General features: G+C 31.2%; 3 protein-coding genes across 5 annotated transcripts; 2 read left to right on the forward strand and 1 right to left on the reverse strand.

The window, feature by feature from the left end:
* Nucleotides 1-1,756: 1,756 nt before the first annotated feature.
* On the forward strand, nucleotides 1,757-7,871 carry LOC107487259 (MADS-box protein JOINTLESS). 2 transcript variants are annotated; one of them, XM_016107878.3, is made up of 9 exons: nucleotides 1,757-1,887; nucleotides 2,176-2,361; nucleotides 5,657-5,735; nucleotides 5,830-5,894; nucleotides 5,988-6,087; nucleotides 6,308-6,349; nucleotides 6,544-6,585; nucleotides 6,942-7,105; nucleotides 7,657-7,871. In XM_016107878.3, the coding sequence occupies exons 2-9, from the start codon at nucleotides 2,180-2,182 to the stop codon at nucleotides 7,673-7,675; spliced, it is 693 nt and encodes a 230-aa protein (XP_015963364.1). In that variant the 5' UTR covers nucleotides 1,757-1,887; nucleotides 2,176-2,179; the 3' UTR covers nucleotides 7,676-7,871. The 2 variants fall into 2 exon arrangements, with proteins under 2 accessions (XP_015963364.1, XP_015963363.1); XM_016107877.3 differs by lacking the exon at nucleotides 1,757-1,887 and having other exon boundaries at nucleotides 1,914-2,361.
* Nucleotides 7,872-9,684: 1,813 nt separating this feature from the next.
* LOC107487063 (guanosine nucleotide diphosphate dissociation inhibitor At5g09550) lies at nucleotides 9,685-14,850 on the forward strand. Its single transcript, XM_016107643.3, has 13 exons — nucleotides 9,685-9,859; nucleotides 10,144-10,206; nucleotides 10,313-10,396; nucleotides 11,001-11,108; nucleotides 11,218-11,390; nucleotides 11,739-11,850; nucleotides 12,622-12,702; nucleotides 12,787-12,849; nucleotides 13,428-13,529; nucleotides 13,616-13,740; nucleotides 13,827-14,037; nucleotides 14,330-14,404; nucleotides 14,553-14,850. The coding sequence occupies exons 1-13, from the start codon at nucleotides 9,773-9,775 to the stop codon at nucleotides 14,601-14,603; spliced, it is 1,335 nt and encodes a 444-aa protein (XP_015963129.1). The 5' UTR covers nucleotides 9,685-9,772; the 3' UTR covers nucleotides 14,604-14,850.
* Nucleotides 14,851-15,947: 1,097 nt separating this feature from the next.
* On the reverse strand, nucleotides 15,948-19,047 carry LOC107487258 (very-long-chain (3R)-3-hydroxyacyl-CoA dehydratase PASTICCINO 2A). Of its 2 annotated transcripts, XM_016107876.3 has the most exons (10): nucleotides 18,931-19,047; nucleotides 18,685-18,767; nucleotides 18,448-18,559; nucleotides 18,249-18,267; nucleotides 18,044-18,132; nucleotides 17,886-17,939; nucleotides 17,032-17,102; nucleotides 16,861-16,942; nucleotides 16,276-16,372; nucleotides 15,948-16,178 (listed from the first exon to the last, which is right to left on the reverse strand). In XM_016107876.3, exons 2-10 carry the CDS (start codon nucleotides 18,753-18,755, stop codon nucleotides 16,108-16,110), a joined length of 666 nt encoding a protein of 221 aa, XP_015963362.1. In that variant the 5' UTR covers nucleotides 18,756-18,767; nucleotides 18,931-19,047; the 3' UTR covers nucleotides 15,948-16,107. The 2 variants fall into 2 exon arrangements, with proteins under 2 accessions (XP_015963362.1, XP_052118472.1); XM_052262512.1 differs by lacking the exon at nucleotides 18,931-19,047 and having other exon boundaries at nucleotides 18,685-18,887.
* Nucleotides 19,048-19,336: the final 289 nt, after the last annotated feature.

The following is a 19,336-nucleotide window of genomic DNA, read 5'->3' on the forward strand; positions in this document are numbered from 1 at the left end:
AATTCAGCATTTTTTTTTCAAACAACTTTTTAAAACTCTACTTTATAAACTGAAGTTTGTAGATAGGGTCAAGAACCACTACAATAAATAATTTTTGAGATTTGGATCTTTTAAATTTTGAATTTTTAATTTAAAAGATAAAGTGTAATTTTTTACCTTTGAATGATTTCTCTCTCATATTTATTATTGACCCCACTTATAAAATAAATAATAAAAAATCATATTTTACTCTCTAAAATAAAATTTAAACTTTAAAAGATCTAAATTCTAACTTTTGTAGTGGAATCTAGATCTAATGTTTTCTTAAAAAACTTTTTACATTACGACAAGAAGCTAAGTTATTTCATATTAGTAGTACCATACTACCATTTTTATGTGTATCACAAACATAAGTAGCTCTACATTAATTACATTTAGTTTTAGGATATATTGTGGATTACAAGTTGTATCTTTAGTAAATTACAAGTGATCTAATATCTAATACTTGGTGTCATCAGCGATAATATAAACTTCTTCAAACAGCACGTCAACACAAATTTAGATTAGAACAATATCAAAACTAAAATAGCATAAACTAAAACATCAAACCACAAATTAAAATTGAATAATTAAAAAAAAGTAGAGAATAAATTAATAATCACAACAAACATCAAGAATAAAAAACCATCAACCAAGAAAAAACATAAGAAAAGTGCAGAAAATATCTCAACCAAAAGTAAAGAACAAATTAAAACTCATAAATCAAAACAAAAAATCAAAATAAAAAATCAAAATCAAGATAAAAAAGATCAAAATCAACCATCCTAAACCTGAATAAAAAAATAGAACCAGAACAAAAAACATAATAAAAATCAGAATAAACACTATTTCGATTCACTCTTTGCATTTATTAAAAAAATAAAAAGTGCTTCCGTTTATGATATTAGGGTTACTCTTAAAATTAAGAATTGTTCAAAAAATATGTATAATAAAATAAATATATCCTAATTTAATTTTACGGACATTAAAAATAATTTTGAATAATTTGTAACACTAACAAATACATTTTAATATTTTTAAGAATATAATTCTTAAAAATATATTTCTTAATCTGAAAACAAATGGCCACCTAGTATCTATAAACAGAAAAATATATGAACATTATTAAAAAAATAAAGAGTAAAGTATCGTTTTTGTCTCTAACGTTTGGGGTAAATTTTATTTGTATCTCTAACGTTTGTAAAAGTGATTTAATGTTATCCTACCATCAATTACACATCATGAATGCTTTAGTTTGAATTTTAAAATTTTTTTTTGAAGTTAGAATACAAATGTCTCAAATAGAATCGATGATCCACTCTGAAAAATAGCTCATCAAAAGTCGAAACTAATTTCTACAACATCTACATAATTCATTTTTCTAGAGATATAATTAAATCTAAACACAAATAGTTGGTATAATATTAAAATCAAACACATTAAAGTGAGACTTAATTGAAAATGAATACATATAAGTGAGAATAATTGAAAAATATAATCTAATTTGTTAATATAATTGATAGTAGAATAATATTGAATCACTTTTATAAATGTTAAAGATACAAATAAAATAATTTAAATGTTAGGGACACAAATAAAACTTACCCAAATATTAAAGATAAAATCGATACTTTACTAAAAAATAAAAGCAATATCATTATCCAGTCCGAAACACACTATAGACTAACAACCAATTAGCAATTAATGGTTGAAATAACATTTTTATTTTTGTCGGTCCAACACTTGCGAGATCCAAAGTCCAAAGACAAATAGAGAGCCCTTTAAGTTGATAGGTGGCTTTCATCTGAGAAGCCAATACCAACATCAAAGGCCTTTCATTCCATCCCAATAAGGAAACAAATATCACAAGTACATTCCTCACACCAATTTTTATTTTTCCTTACTTAGCTAGATCTCAGATATTTTCATTTTTCTTTTTATACAAATTTCTGTGTAATTTAGTGTCCCACTCACACTAACCCACACTTTTTTACCCTTTTTAACATAAAACACGCCTCCCATAAATAGTCAATAAACCACTCAGCTTCAATTCTTCACTCCTTTGCTTTCATTTGCCTTGTCCATTTTTAGGTCATTCTATATCTTTTTTTTTTTTTGGTGAAAAGTTTATTACTTTCTTTTATTTCTCTTATCAAGATCGATGGCGAGGGAGAAGATTCAGATAAAGAAGATCGACAACGCCACGGCCAGGCAGGTCACTTTCTCCAAGCGACGGAGAGGTCTCTTCAAGAAAGCGGAGGAGCTCTCCGTTCTCTGCGACGCCGATGTTGCCCTCATCATCTTCTCTTCCACCGGCAAGCTCTTTGACTACTCCAGCTCAAGGTTTCTCTCTCCTCTCTCTCTCTCTCTCTCTCTTCGCTCTTAATATATTATTTTTAATCCGCATAAACAAAATTAACCATTAAATCATTCGTCTATATAAAATGTATGTTAAACAACTCGTTATCAGGTGAGTGTAGGAAAATGTTGCTTAACTAAATAAGTGAAAAATGATTGATGGTCTTTCTTTCTTTTGGCTGTAGAGCCTATATATACCATATTACTGTGTTTAAGCCAGCAACAATTACAAACATCTCATATTATAAAATCACTCATTCCAAAAACTTAAGCTAATTTATATTAGTGCAGTCTTGAATATCTCTAAATACAAGTTGGTAAATTATAGAATGTTTTGTTTTAATGGTGTTTATATAGAATTCAGATCAATTTTAATGTGTTTAAGATTGTTCAAGAAGTTCTTAAAAAGTCTTAGAAGGATCGTAATGTCCTAGAAGATTCTAGAAAAAAGTAGATGCGCTTAAAAGACTCTACAACTAGGTAAGAAGAATCTATAAGTGTGAGAGAAAAGTGGATAGGCTAAATATTTGTGATGAAAATTTTGGATAGTTGATCTATAAATTGTGCATTTAGTTCATATAATGGTGTGATATCTATTATCTTGAATATGATTTCTTTTTAAATGTTTCTAAAAACTTTTCATTATAAATTAGACTATTTTAAATCTATTTAAAAATTCACACTTTCTAGCTAACGGAAAAAAGAAAGCAGTACATAATCAAACGTGACCATCTGTGAGAAGAGATGGGAATTATTATTATTATTAAGCAACCTATATAAAGAAAAATGATTTTTATTTTTTGTTATTACTATTACTTTTACCTTAATTCTTTGATTTTAACGTGTCCCTCACTCCAAGATAAACGTCTTAACTACTTTTGACTACTCTATGATTCCGAACCTTTAACTAGCGTTTAGTGTCCATAAACATTGAACTTTTTGTCTGAGCAAATGTCACTAATCTAAATATATATAATTATAATGTCACATATAGATAGAGCTAAGCTATCTCTATGTCAAGTATTGTCAACCCAACCTTTGATGATTATTGCTTTTAATTTGCTTTATGTAAATGGAAATTTAAAGCAGCTATATTAATATTTAATTATGTATTATAGGTATATGCATGCATACAACACATACATGCAATACATTCACTAATAATTGCCTACTTTGCTGTGCAATTATCCCTCGTCCTCTACCCTTAATAAGCTTTTCTTCCATCATAGATTTATGCTCCTAAAAAAACCAAAGTGACATAATATAATATTAAGGTATCCACTTTTGGAGAATTAATTAATTTAATTGGTTACACGGTGGCATTTAAACCTAAGACCTCATGTTAGTAACTCATGTCTTTATTATTCATGATTTAATGGTTTAAAGCTTTCAAAACTTAGAAAGATTTAGGGTCCAAAGTAGTTCACGGTATTTGTATGTTTACACCAAACAATCTGAAGTAAATTAGATTAGAGATAGTGTTTTCCTTTACTTTGACCGAATACTTTAGAATAGAATATGTTTGGTTTGCATTTTTATTTTATATTTTTTTTAGTGTGTTCTATTTTTTAGATTTTATGAAAGAAAAAAATGAAAATACGAGGTGAAAATAAAAAATATGATTTTATTGTTTTTACAAAATTCAGAAAACAAACAAACACTGAAAATAAAAACAAAAAATAAAAACAGCAAACCAAACACACCTTAGTAACTTAATATCTCATTGCTTGAAAAAAACGGATTAGTCTATTATCAAAACCTATTGCATTTGTATCGTTAGCTTCATGTTTGGTAGTATATTCTTGTAATTAACTACAAAAATGATATATAGACAATAAAATTAGCCACCATGTATATAAATATATGTATTGTTTAACTTATTTTCAATGTGTATTTTATATTCTATCATATATTTTATACTAGTAGTTGATTTTAGAGTACACCTAACTAGCATAGTTGATTCTTGTAATTAACTACAAAAATGCTATTGAAATACGCAAAAAAATATATTAAAAAAATTAAACAATATATATATTTATACAAATATAAATAGTGATTATTAACTGATTTTTTATGGACATATACTTTTTCACAATTCTACCTTGCTCCAAACTCCCATTTTTCACATTTTTCAGAATGATGGATTTTATGAAATTTAAATTTAAACTATTTTCAACCATATTATGTATTACATTTATTATTATTTAATTCTTTTATACTTAATATGTTAGTAAACAATAAAATTGTAAAAAGAATATAGTAAATGTCATGCATATTCTAAAGATTGTTTATTATATTGCTTAGAAATCTAGTGGCTAGCCAAAAATCTAAGAATAATATATGGAGCTCTACTTTAACTGAATTAGTTCAACAAATTGGGTTATAATATACTAGACAAATTTTATATTAAAAGTTAAAGATGATTCCAATCTCAAAAAAGCAACACTCCATTTGTTTTCAAAATAAGGGTCGTTTTCACTAATACATTCAATGAACCCAAAAGGTCAAAGCTGACACTTGTTTTAAAATGGAGGGAGTATAATATAAGATCAGAGAATTTGTCTCAATTTGAGAGGATGAAACAACTCATGCACATAACCATATTTGTTCTTGCACAACGTAATATTCTGAGATCTATATGCAATATAATTGTAGCTATGAGGGTTAGGGACTTGGGGTGGTGGAGACAAGAAAAGACTACAATGATTCCAATGGAATTTGTTGTCCATTACTTTGTTGCCTAAATATTGAAAAGAATATCTACGAGTGTTTTTTTTCTCTCTTTAATAGTTCTTTAAGCATCTTATAGTTATATTATTATTGGTAAAGAGATAATCAAATTCCTTCTTTTTATATTATTATTAGTGAACACTACTCGTGTTTAGAGTCCTTCACATTTGGTGATACATTCATATGATTTTTTAATTTAAATATACTTAATAACAAGTATCCCATACTTTTCTTTTTTTGTTGAAATGATTAGGCTCCTCTTAATTACAATAATCTTGACTTATTTATTTATATATATATCACTCTTTGAGAGAGATGTTTTAACTACATATTTTTGTTTATTCATACCCGTTTCTAAATTGTTAGAATATAATTAGGATGAATTAGGAATATTTAGTATGATTCTAACTATATTCTAACATAAATAATGAAATTAAAAGATGTGTGTGTTGGATAAAATCAATACAAATAACACATGTCAGTTAATTTAATTGGCCTGGGAAGCATACATTATGTGACTTTGATGCAATAAATGTTCTTATATATGAAGTATGAAGGAAATACTTGAAAGGCATCATTTGCACTCAAAGAACCTGGCAAAGATGGAACAACCCTCTCTTGAGTTGCAGGTTGGTGCACTTATATGTATATAATATGGTTATTAATTATTAATTTATTGTTACAAATCCTCCATTTAATTAATTAGTACTTGCAATAATGCAGCTAGTTGAAAACAGCAACTACACCAGACTTAGCAAAGAAGTTGCTGAGAAGAGCCATAAACTAAGGTCACTGGCAACAACTAACTCTCACAATTTTCATAGCTTTTTTTTATTTTTTATTTTTATATTTGGTGTGTTGAAATGCGTTAGTGTTTAAAGGCAGCTGAGAGGAGAGGATCTTCAGGGATTAAATATAGAAGAATTACAACAATTGGAGAGGTCTCTTGAAACGGGATTAGGCCGTGTAATAGAGAAAAAGGTATATATATTTTAGGTGAAAACTCACATGCACGAGTTGTTTACATGTGAAGTTGTTAGTTGAGAATCGTTAGATGATTTGACATGTTTGACTAAATTGTTATCTAGCAGTTTTTAACTATCAAATTTATATGAAGACAACTGCATGTGAGTCTTTATCTATATCAGTTATTAGCATTATCACTTATATATAACTGAATAATCTTTGTTCTTTAATTCAGGGAGAGAAGATTATGAGTGAGATCAATGACCTCCAAAGAAAGGTTGGAAAGAGTTATATTGGAGATATTCCATTGTTATTTGAGTATCCACTTATTGAGAATGATGTTTCATGAATATATGAGTATATATAGTTATCGTTTCATGCTTCTAAGTTCTAATTAAATAATAAGTTAAAGAAGTTGTTAAATTTCATTTTATTTCCTAATATTAACTTACAATAACTCTTATCCTTCAGGGAATGCAATTGGTGGAAGAAAACGAGCGACTAAGGCGTCAAGTATATATGTGATCCTATCTTTATTAATTATTTGTGTTATGTATTTATTTATTTACGAGTGATTATACTACGTGTACACCAAAATCAGCCACCAAATTCAGTCATCACTACAAAATACATGATGGATACAAATACATGACTGATTTTGGTGTACGAATAACATTTTTGATTTACTTATAATTGTTTTGCATGCATGCATGCATTATCTACATGAATCTAACTCATTACTCAGCATAAATATCATGATTTTAAAATTCCTTAAGGGTCAATTTGAATATTTATTATATTTACTCAATTTATTGCAATCTTCTAATGAAAATGTGTATATATATGTATGTGTTGTTGCATTGAATTAGGTGGTGCAGATTACTCATGGGAAAGGGCATCATGGTGGTGGTGAATCTGAGATCATAGTTGGGGAGGAAGGCCAGTCTTCAGAGTCTGTTACAAACGTTTGCAACTACAATAATAATACTAACAACAATAATAATGATAGTTCAGAAATTTCACTCCAGTTGCGGTCAGTTTACTACTTCACTTTATACTTTATTCATTCTCACATATATATTATTTAATAGGAGTAAGTATAATATTTGGTGAAAACTCATGTGAAGTCGACTTCACGTGAAATTAATATCTGAGAGTCGTTAGATAAAAATTTAGTCAAATCATTTAACGACTCTTAAGTATCAACTTCATGTGAAGTCAACTGCACTTGAGTTTTCACCATAATATTTGCTAACTTTTTTTATTATGAAATTATTTTTAAATTCTTATGTTTTGGAATATTTAAAGTTTAAAAACAGAATTTAGAGTTTAGATTTTTAAAATTTAGAATAAATCATTTTAAAAAATTGATCAGTCGATAATGTAGAATAGGACACTGCATTATTCACTACGAATTTTTTAACCACTGAATATTTTTTTCGTATTTATTGTATTACTTAAAAAAGAAAAATAAAAAGTGGTGCAATATTGTAACGTTTATTATAACAATAGTGTATGAAATGTAGGAAAGGAGGACTTGGTACAATTTTCGTTTTGATGAAAATTTTTCACAATTATTTGCAGGCTATCGTATTCTGGTTAAGGATCTGAGTTTCACTCTGGCAAAGATGAACAGAGATTAGATTATGGTCTAAAAATTAAATTTGCTAAATGATTCTGGCTCTTGGTGGAGTGATAATGGTAATGTATAGGTATAATTGTAACGACTTGTACGTGGTTTTTTCATCATCCAGGAACTGATTTGAAAAGTAATTGAATGTTTCAATTTTCAAGTCACATTTTAACCTCTGCAATTAATTAATTAATTAATGTGGTACCATCGGCTCTCAAGGTAGAAGAAATAAAGGTCTGATATCTTTGCAGGATTTAATTTGGAATGAAGGCTTGTTACAATAATGGATTATGGCTAACGAATACAATATTGATTAATATTCATCAGTCACGGAGAATTCATATATTAATATATATTTCTCATATTATGAAGAGTAGAGATGAACAAAAGTTTTCCTTCTTATTAATACATATTTTGCCTTCTTAAAGTGGATATGAATATGAATAATATCTCTATCTCTACTATATAATATATATAAAGCTATTAATATAACACTCAGATTCACAAAATTAAATAAATCAATAACCCCCATATAAATAGCCAAACTAAGCAATCACAAACGAGAAAAAAAAAAGGGAACACGAGCTATATATGTTCTCAAAAATTAAAATCTAACTGATGTGAGCTATTTATTTAAACTCAAATAGTCTAAGCGATTAGTTCAAACCAGGGTTAGAACAAGTTTTAACTTAATTTAATTCACGAAAATTAAATTTAGTTCACAATTTAATAAAAATTATACTTTTTATGTGTATTAATATATATAATTATTAATTATAAATTTTTTATTTATAACTTACATAAAAAATATAAATTGAATATATATATATAATTAAATCAGCTCATTATGAGTTATTAAATTGAATTTATTCAAATTCAAATTTAACTCATTTAATTTATAAGTACATCGTGCATTACTGTATCTCTACTCTTGAATGTGACTAACCCTAAACTCCATACCACCATCTAAATTGTAATAGTCTTCATTTGTGTTGGAAAACTGAGTTTTCTCATACATCGCGTTCAGATCTAACTTCTGATATTGATTGAGTACAGCTGATATAAGGCCATAATTGGTTGCGGAATAAAAAAAAGATACCAAATTTATGCCTCCACCAGCGTCTCGGTACAAATTCCTTCTCGTCATTATCTTTAGAAGAACCACTATTGTTGCTATCCGCAACATGCTCCTTTTCGGATTCCTCACCATCCACGTCCACGTCTTCTACTCGCAATGTGTATCAATGGTGGTACAATAAGTGGGTCGTCCTGCACAAAATTCGAGTGGTCAAATCCATCGCCACCAACATCATCGATTTCCGCAAAAAGCTTCATAACTTGTTCCGCCATGATTTTCCTATAGATGTCAAATATGAGCTACACATACTCGTCGTCATGGAAGCAACGAAACCGAAAAACTCAATTTTTCATCGGTGCTAATAATCTATACCCCACCCTTCCGATCTCTTTTCTCCCACTATCACCAACACCTACTCAAAATCAAACTCTATAACTCCGACAAAGAATTAATTCACCGGGTGTGCAACAGAATAGGATTATCACACACAAATATGATCCTAATGTCATTATTTTTTATATGGTAATTGAGATACACACTTACAACCACATATCTATTACCACTAGACATTTTAGCTTATTTTTTGGAATAAAAATAAAAGAGAAGAAGAAATGAGATGTTTATGAAGAATACAAAAGATTGTACATCTTTTTATAATTGCTGAAAATTTTCAATAATTATTCAAATTTTTTACAAAAATTTCCATCAAATAAATAAATTATTTGTTAAATACAAAATATGTTCGTACATAAATGGTATGACCGTATCTGTATGAGTACCATTTTGGTAATTTAACAAATATTTTTTGTTTGGTAGTGCTTGGGCCGTTGGAAACGCGGTTGGTATTTATAGCGGTAAATCCGATCCTCCCGGGAATTCGTTCAAATTGCTCTTCACTCACTCCTCTCTCTCCATTCTCTCTCTTTTCTCTCTCACTCTCTCAATCTGCACTCTCATTTTCTCTTTTCTCTTTCTCTTTTTCTCGCGCCATGGATGAAGAATACGATGTTATAGTCCTCGGAACCGGACTCAAAGAATGCATCCTCAGCGGCCTTCTCTCCGTCAATGGCCTCAAGGTACTCTCTCTCTCCCGCACATTCTCCTCTATTTTTTTCCTTCAATTTTTCGTGAAATCACATGCGCAATTATGGATCTAGATTTAAAAGAGGAGCAACAAGGAATTCTTATTGAGAAAAAAAATAAAATACGATTGATCTAGATTGTGTTGTTCTGTTTTGTGATCGACTTGTACGAGACGAATCTGAAATTCATTAGTCAAGGTATATTATCGATTTAGAGTGTGTATAAATCTGAAAAAAACTGCGTTCACTTACACGCTTGGATTTGGATATCGGATCAGGTGTTGCATATGGATCGGAATGATTATTATGGAGGAGAATCCACGTCGCTTAATCTTAAACAGGTAAATAATGTTTGCCACTCTCATTTTATTTAGGATCTTCAAAGCGTATTATATGATCGGAATTATAGTTTAATATCACACATTAACTGTCACTAATTTCTTGTAGTTGTGGAAGCGATTTAGGGGGGATGACAATCCTCCAGAGACTCTGGGATCAAGCAAAGAATACAATGTTGATATGATTCCTAAGGTACACACATCCTTTCAGAATTTTCTTAATCCATCTTATTTTGGATATAGAATTTGCGATATATTTTATTTTATTTTATTTCTTAAATTAAATTTTGCAATAATGGTAATCCCCCTTTCGAGAAATATTAAGTTTGTTCTCCAGAAATTATTATAGAATCCGAGCTCTCCCTTGAGCCATAGTATCCCTCTAGCAGAGTATCACCTATATTAATGTTTAAGGACAAATTTCACATGGAATACTTCCTTGAAAGACCTTATTGCCTCTGTCTGAGGGAGTGGTAATAATCAAAAGAAATTGGCTGTAGAAATAATTGATATGTGTACTTATTCTTTTTTCTTTTTCTTCTTTTTCCAAGACCATGCGACTCATTATCGTTAAACCATCAACGATAATAAAAGAATTTAAGTATATACCGTCTGTGTAAAGGAATTTTATACAAAAAAAGCCAACTAATAATATATTCTCACATTGGAAAAAGTAACTAACTTTCAAATTCACTACTTCAAAAGTCATGTAAATATCTGAGTACGTAAGACCTATCACCCTTTTAATTAACCTTTTCGGCTTTTCCCACTATATTGTTTTCTTTATCCTTAAACAGTTCATGATGGCAAATGGCGGTTTGGTTCGTGTTCTCATCCACACTAATGTGACCAAATATCTGAGTTTCAAGGCGGTAGATGGCAGCTTTGTTTACAACAAAGGAAAGGTTTGAAGCTAAATATACGTCTCTGGGCCTAGAATCAATCATATTCAATACAAAACGCCATTCTCAAGGTCGAATTCATCAAGCTGATGAATTTCAATCCTTCTTTCAGATTCATAAAGTACCAGCAAACGATGTGGAAGCTTTGAAATCCCCCCTCATGGGGCTGTTTGAGAAGCGGCGAGCTCGGAAATTTTTCATTTACGTACAAGACTATGACGAAAGTGATCCAAAATCTCATGAAGGAATGGACCTTAACAAAGTGACAGCTAAAGAACTCATTACGTACTGTATCAATAACATCCCTCTGAGTTTCTTTTTCCTGTGCTTGTGTGTGAAGAATTTGAACAACAAATGAACAGTTATTTCTCTAATATGGACACTCAATTTTGTTCAGGAGGAACTGTCAAAATCAGCATGTTCTGTTGGATTTAAAACATATCAGTGGAGTTAAATAATCCTTTTCAGTAAAAATGAAAAAATCATATATGACATGACTTTAAAGCTACTGAAAGAGAGATAGTTATTAACACCGTATTAGAGGAAGGACGTTCTTCTAGAATGGTTATCATCCTATATGACTATTCATAACTTTCTGGTTTGTATAATAACTTTGTTTTTTAATTTAATTAGGAAATATGGTTTGGATGACAACACAATTGATTTCATTGGCCATGCGTTGGCTCTACATTTGGATGATTCTTACTTAAATCAGCCTGCAATGGATTTTGTGAAGAGGATTAAGGTATCTAATTTTCCCTTATAGATATTTCTGGTGCAATACTTCTTGTTTCCTGCATTTCTGTGTCGAACTTAACTATTTCTTTAGGATTAAATTTCCATGTCAGTTTGTATAAGAAGCAGAAGAAGCAAGATAGCACCAGGGTGTTACAACACCGGAACAGTATAATTTCGTGTATTCTGCTTATTGAGAAACAACTTTTTCCTCTTTTGGTTCTTGGGAAGTCCCATAGACTAAGAGCACAAGAATTGGGAATGTGGGGATTTATCGCTCACCACAGAACCAGTACATCCAGTATAATTATTACTTTTCTTCACTGGGAATATGGCTGGTGCATTTAACAGAATAGAAGTAAATTTGTTTATAAAGCCTTCTACTTTAGGGAAAATTAATTAAAAGAAAAAAGAAAAAGGGGGATTTTCTAAAACTTCACCGTTTTAGCAAGAAGGGATTAGTGTCTTGCTTACTAGCTATTAATAGCACCTTCTGATTTTCTAGTTGAAGAGGCTAAAGCATGCAATCTTGTAAGGGATGAAGTTGTAAACCATAAAGCTATTTTGAAAACTTTAAGTTATTTCAAACTTCAAATCCAGATATCAAATATCGTTGTGCCACTCCATATTTGACGTTTTTGTTAGTCCGAGAATTTTTTTCTCTCAATCATGCCGTGCCTAGCTCGTTCTGAAGCACAACCAATCATAACCTTTACATTGAGGAGTTGTGAATTGTCCAATTTCGAAGGCCTAATCTAGTTTAACTTTGTTTTTAATAAAGCTATATGCAGAGTCTCTAGCACGCTTCCGGGGTGGATCTCCATATATTTACCCACTCTATGGACTGGGAGAGCTTCCTCAGGTTTTTATGACATAACTAGAATATTAAAAACTACCCTTTGAGAATATTTTATTTACTTTGACTGTAATGATACGAATTCGGCAGGGATTCGCTCGTTTGAGTGCTGTTTATGGTGGCACCTACATGCTAAACAAGCCAGAATGCAAGGTATATTAATATATGCTTCACAATATACAAGTGGGGATGTTTATATTTACAAGTTCAACCAATCTAATAATTGAACATAACGACTTTATGCCACTACTGTGTCCTACATTTATTGAACATTATGTGTACTATTTTTGTATACATCTCTCTTGTACACTTTTCATTTTTAGTATTAAAACTTAAAAGTGATTAATTAAAAAGAAGATAAAATATTTATTTTTTATACCACAAAAAAAAAAAGATGTACAGGAAAATATATACTATTTCTATTTATTAACATGTAATGCGGAACTACATATAGCAGCTAAACATGTTATTATAGGAAGATTTTCAAGTGTACCGTCGTACCGGTGTATCAGTAATTTTTAACAATTGATCTTAATTATATATATTATATATATTTTTTATAATTAAGATCAACGGTTAAAAATCACTGAAACACCGGTATGACGGTATACTTGAAAATTTTCCGTTATGGATGCATGTGCATGTGTCCATACAAAAGCTTAAACGCTAAAATACTTATCGAGTTAACTGGGAAATGAATGATGCTAGTTTCTAGATTCTACTGATGACAGGTTGAGTTTGATGAGAATGGAAAGGCCTTTGGTGTAACCTCCGAAGGCGAAACAGCAAAATGCAAAAAAGTTGTCTGTGACCCTTCATACCTACCAGACAAGGTATGTTACTTATAATGATCATAATATAGGAATACTGATCCAAGTCTTATTCCTTTGAATGAAAAGAAAATTGTATCTATCAATAGGTGAAGAAAGTGGGGAGAGTGGCCCGTGCTATTTGTATTATGAGCCATCCAATCCCAAACACTCACGACTCTCCATCAGTTCAGGTTATTCTGCCTCAGAAACAACTTGGGCGTAAATCAGATATGTATGTATGCCAACTTTTTCTAGATTAGTGAATTGTCTTTTTACTTTTTCTTTTCCTTATAGTAACTTGACTTTACCATGCTTCAGGTATCTTTTCTGCTGCTCCTACTCTCATAATGTAGCTCCAAAAGGAAAATACATTTCATTTGTGACAACAGAAGCAGAGACTGATAATCCTAAGGAGGAATTGAAGCCTGGCATAGATCTCCTTGGACCTGTGGATGAAATATTTTTTGATGCCTACGACAGATATGAACCCATTAACCAGCACGATGTTGATAGCTGCTTCATATCCACAGTAAGTATTACTTAAAGGGATCATGTTTCTTATCCTTTTATGTTTTTTAACACAGTAAGCGGATCCCTTTACTTCCTGAAACTTTATGCATGAGAGCTATCATGGTTCGATATTCCATCTTCATCTTGTACCTTGCAAGATTTTTTAAACAATGATACCGCTACTCGCCTCTATAATTTTCTCTTAAATATTCTTATGTATTTACTTCTCTGGAAAAATGAACTCTATCTTGCATATGTTTAGCCGTATTTCCTGTAATCATTAATCATATTCTGACATATAAATTCTGCAGAGCTATGATGCGACAACACATTTTGAAACCACCGTAACAAACGTGATTGACATGTACAGAAAGATTACTGGAAAGGTAAACATTAGTTATTAGACTGTTATTTCAAGGTTATATAGGACATGATAAATTTTCTTTGTAGTTTGATTTCAGCCATTGGAAGGAGTTTCTGATACTCTACTAATTCTACTAATTCCTTCTTTTTCACTGCTTTATATAAACTCAGGAGTTGGACCTGTCTGTGGATCTGAGTGCTGCCAGTGCTGCAGAAGAATGAAAACTGAGTTTTCAGTATACTTCATCAGCTTCACAGTGCTGACTAGTTGATATTAATCTTTTACTATTTTCCTCGAGGCTGAAATTGATCAAGGCTTGGTTTATGTGCTTTCTCACTCTCCAAGTCTATGGAGCCAAGAGAATTATTGTCATGCAGTTTGTTTTTTCTTGTTACGAACTCTTAAGGCATTAGCCTCTTGAACATGAGAAAACAAAGTTTTTCCTTTATTTTCAACAAAAATGTTGTATCATCGAATTAGTTAAAATAGAGTATTAAATAAGTAATTTTATGTTCAACAAATTATTTTTCTTCAAGTAGTTATTTATAGAAAAATATGGATATAAGGCTATTATGAATTTATTCCAAATAAATATCTGTAGAAATCTTTATCTTGGTCTACACCTGAGTTTTATGATCACCCAATGGAAATTGGGATCTCTTCTGAGCGTTGATAGAACCTTGCTTTGTAGGATCAGTATTATGGCATGTTGCACCTCAAAACGATATTCCTATGCCTTTCAACATAATATTAACACACTTGGCCTCGATGTAATAGCACAAATGGACTTACATTGTGAATTTACCGTGTTCATGTACCATATAAACATATATGTAAGACTGGCTCAGTTGAACTTGCCAGTGCCATTGAAAAAATATGCATTAGAAATTTAGCATGCAGAAAATTAGTCCCTCCTCAACTTCACTTGACAATGGACTTATAAAGTCACAAGGAATCCTCTTAAGTTGGAATTATACGCATTAATTATGTAGACTGATGCTATATGATCCCCCTTTTGTGTAGGACAGTAAAGTCAAAAGAAAGAAAGAGAGAAGAAAAAACAATTATACTTGTACCAATTTTTGGTATACTATTGAGTGTACTACACTTTTTTTTTTTAAATAGTCTAAAAGATATATCTTTTATTTTCTCTCCTTATCAGTCACTTTAATACTAAAAATAAAAGCTATATATGTAAAGTATACAACAAATATGATGCCTATAACATTCCCAAAAGAAACAGAGAAAGCAAAAATGCAAAAACAACTGAGATGTGTAGAGATATTATAGACTCCCCTTATAGTGCGAGTACAAATGGCATTTTCTATTTTTCTTTCTTTATCAATTATTATATGTACCAAATAAGAGCTACTATATGCCAATTTACTAACCGAAGCTTTTTGTTTTATATAATTGAAGTCGAGGAAGGGTGAGTAGCTTCAGTTTGACACCCAAAAAAGCCTCACAAATTGTTTCCTCACCACACATTCGTTATTTGGAATTTCGCATATTATTAGGTTCATGTACATTGAAAGGCATTATTAGCTAAAGGAACTTGCAACAAATAAACTAACAACAAAATACTTTAATTTCTTCACTCTTAAGCATACACTTGCAAGAAAGGCAACAGTTAGTTGGATACATATGTGAATCCAAACCAAGACAAAGACATGCCTATATCCTATGTTTGGCCAAAATCCAATGATAAACTACAACAGATGCTAATCATTCCCTCTTTGATTTTGAGAGCGCTTTCTTCCTCTGTGCAAGCATGTATGTATACATGTGAGGGCTTCCTGCATTGAGTTATGCCATTCAAACACTTATAAAGTCAGCCAAAAATTCTAAACTATCTAAGAACTGTGGCAGAGAGAAAAGTTATAGAGTGCTTGCCTGGGACATAGATTCCAAGTACAACAATAGCAGCATAGAAGTAGTCGAACGAGAAGTTCCATTTGTTTGGCATTCTTATGCAATACTTCTCAGATGCCTGAAAAATAGACATTATGGTATGTAGATAACTTGAGTGAAAAAAAAAAAACCATGTCAAATTGTTCCTACATTCTATCAAGATATATAAACTTTTTCCTGTGTTTCCATTTATTTGCCACTATCACTATTTTGGCAATCTTTTCATCGATGTATCTTGGTAAAGAAGAAACATTGATTTAAGCATATACCAAACTATGACAGATACAAACGAAAGGGAATAGAGAGTGTCAATTGTCTCATCCACTTTCATCAGTTTGGGAATCCCAAGAAATAGAAGATGCTTAAGTGTTTTGAAGGTCAATCAACATGAATAGTTTCATAAAGAAGTGCTCTTTCCTCTTCGTCCTCTGCTTGATTAGTAATAAATAAAAGAGCAAAAGCACAAACCATATATGCTTGTGATGATAAAAGAAAACATGCAAAAACACAACCAGCAATATAGATATCCTATCCTAAAAAAATTGTGTACGATAACTGTTTCTTTACCTTGATGAATGGCAGTGCAATGTATATCAGACCAACTTCACTGCTAATGCCTGTTGGATACAGCAGTAAGAAAGTGCTATATCTGCAAGTAGAGAATTTCAGCCAATATATCAGGAAAATAAGATTTATCCATTACTCTACTATATGCAGCTACCGGACCTTCAATCATACCTTAGCCACAAAAGCCATGACGGGGCAAAACCGAAAGCCTCCTTGAAGCCAAAGAAAGAATAGCGAATTATCTGCAGTTGCAACAATCAAAAATGGTATTGGCTGATATATATTTTACCTTTTTAACACAGAAAAAATGGTACATTTACCCGAAGCAATAGATGGGGCGCCAAACCTAAAGGCCTACTGGTTTGAGTTACATGTAATAGGTGCTTATAAGTTATAACCATTAAATAATAAATTAACATTTCAAATGAAAAAAACATATCTAAATAATTACATTACACTACTATATATGTCACACAACAGGAAATTGTGACGTCTCAGGTCTGCCTCTATGTTTAACAGAATAAACAGGCACAATGCCAAGCCCCAATCTGACTATAAATACACAGTAGAGTGCACCAGGATAATCAGATCAACAATCCATCTATTTACTGGAAAACTTGATCTACAACTTCACATTGTCAAATATAACACGAAATTATCAAAATTTATAAGGAGTTACATCCAAATATAACATGTTTGGACTGTAATTACAAATGGTGGCTGTTTTGTTGACTACGCCCTACAGCCTACACCCATACTTTCACTGACTTTAGCAGAGAAATCTTACTGAGCCTAATATCCCATGAATAATGAGTTATCTAGTTCTATGCTATGGCATCCAGCAATTAAAATATACTCATCAGTGTTAAGAACCCAAGTAATTAACTTACTTTGCTCTTAGCACTTTCAATTACTTCAAATATGATATTTGAAGTTAGAGATAGCAAACATAGAGGAAATGAAAGATAGATATATAATTAAGTATAAATAAATCAATAACCACCTAGAAATTGTGAAAGACTTACCTCAGTGATGGACCAGCTGATTAGTAGGGAGGTAACAAGCACATGATTCCGGGTCTGTCATAGAACATATATAAGTAACTTTTCAATAAATAACACGGCTGAAAATTGAATTAAAAGATAAATTAAATGAAATTTTAAGAGTTGAAATTTGTCTTAACCTCAGGGAAACTCCATAAGATGCCCCAAGTCAGGTACAACCTAGAACCTATCTGTGGCAAGGTTGCTGAAACTGGAGACCGGACAAGCCCTTCATCATTGAATTAAAAAGGATATTAAGGTCAATAAACAAGCATTCTCTAACACTGAGATCCCCATATTTATTAACCCCAATGTAATGACGAAAATGGGAAGAAGATTACTCACCTACCAAACCATGCAGAATCTGGTACACGATGCAATCCAAAGCCCCACCAGAAAACACCCCACAAAAATTACATATAACTTCAGAAATTCCCACAAATTGATATATTTTCCCAGAAAATAAACAAAAGGGTATCTCCCAATCTAGTCAAAACCTGTTTTTTCCCCCTTTATCATTTTGGGGGGTGACGTAGATACATACCTCTAACACAGCGGCGGTTTGAGCAAAAAGCAAAGGTTTTTCGGCTGCGTTGTAAACGTTTTCATGACCCGACTCCTTCAACGTTATCAGGACATGATACAGAACCTGAGACCTGTGTTCCCAAATTGAAAGCACCGTTCCAAATCAGAACCGAATGCATACATGGCTAATAAGAAACGAAAGATCTGAAAAAGCTCGGAAAAAAAAACAATTTTTTGAATATTGAATAGTGAGTACCATCCAAAGAAGACGGTCCAGTTGTAAATGGAGAGGTAGAGGCGCCTGAGAAGAGAGAAGAAACCCGCCATTGAATGTGAGATCTGAGGAACATGCAAGTGTGGGAGGAGAGGAGTTGAGAGGATGAAAGATCCAATGTTAAATATTGTGGTGTGTTGTGTTGTGTTGTGTTGCTAAGTGGAATTAAATTTGTCATGTTGTGTTAGTTAAGAGTAGTTCAACTTCTTAACTGCTACCATTACTTACTTTCTTCAATGGATTTTGTTCAGTAGAACGTGAGTAGGAGATGCTGTTGTTCGTTGGCAGATGCAACAAGATAGAGACATCATAGTTATGATGATCCCATTTATTTATTATTATTGTTGATTGTTCATTCAAACGACAGTTGACACAATAAGCATCATTCATTAATAATTTGATCGAGGGTAAATGGAAAAAAAAAATGCTAAATATTAATTGCCAAAAAATAAAATTAAATGTTAATGTAAAATGATACCAAGCTTAAAATTCAAGTGAATTACAAAAATAATTATAAGAAAAGAAGAAGGTTGGTGATGTACTCTCAGGTCATTGAAATTTAAAGTAATGGAAGAAGAATTGAAAAGAAGTGAAAAGAGAGAATAATTGATTAAAAGAACTACCACAGAGTACT

Source organism: Arachis duranensis, chromosome 5 (assembly GCF_000817695.3).
Source record: "Arachis duranensis cultivar V14167 chromosome 5, aradu.V14167.gnm2.J7QH, whole genome shotgun sequence".
Lineage (NCBI taxonomy): Eukaryota > Viridiplantae > Streptophyta > Magnoliopsida > Fabales > Fabaceae > Arachis > Arachis duranensis.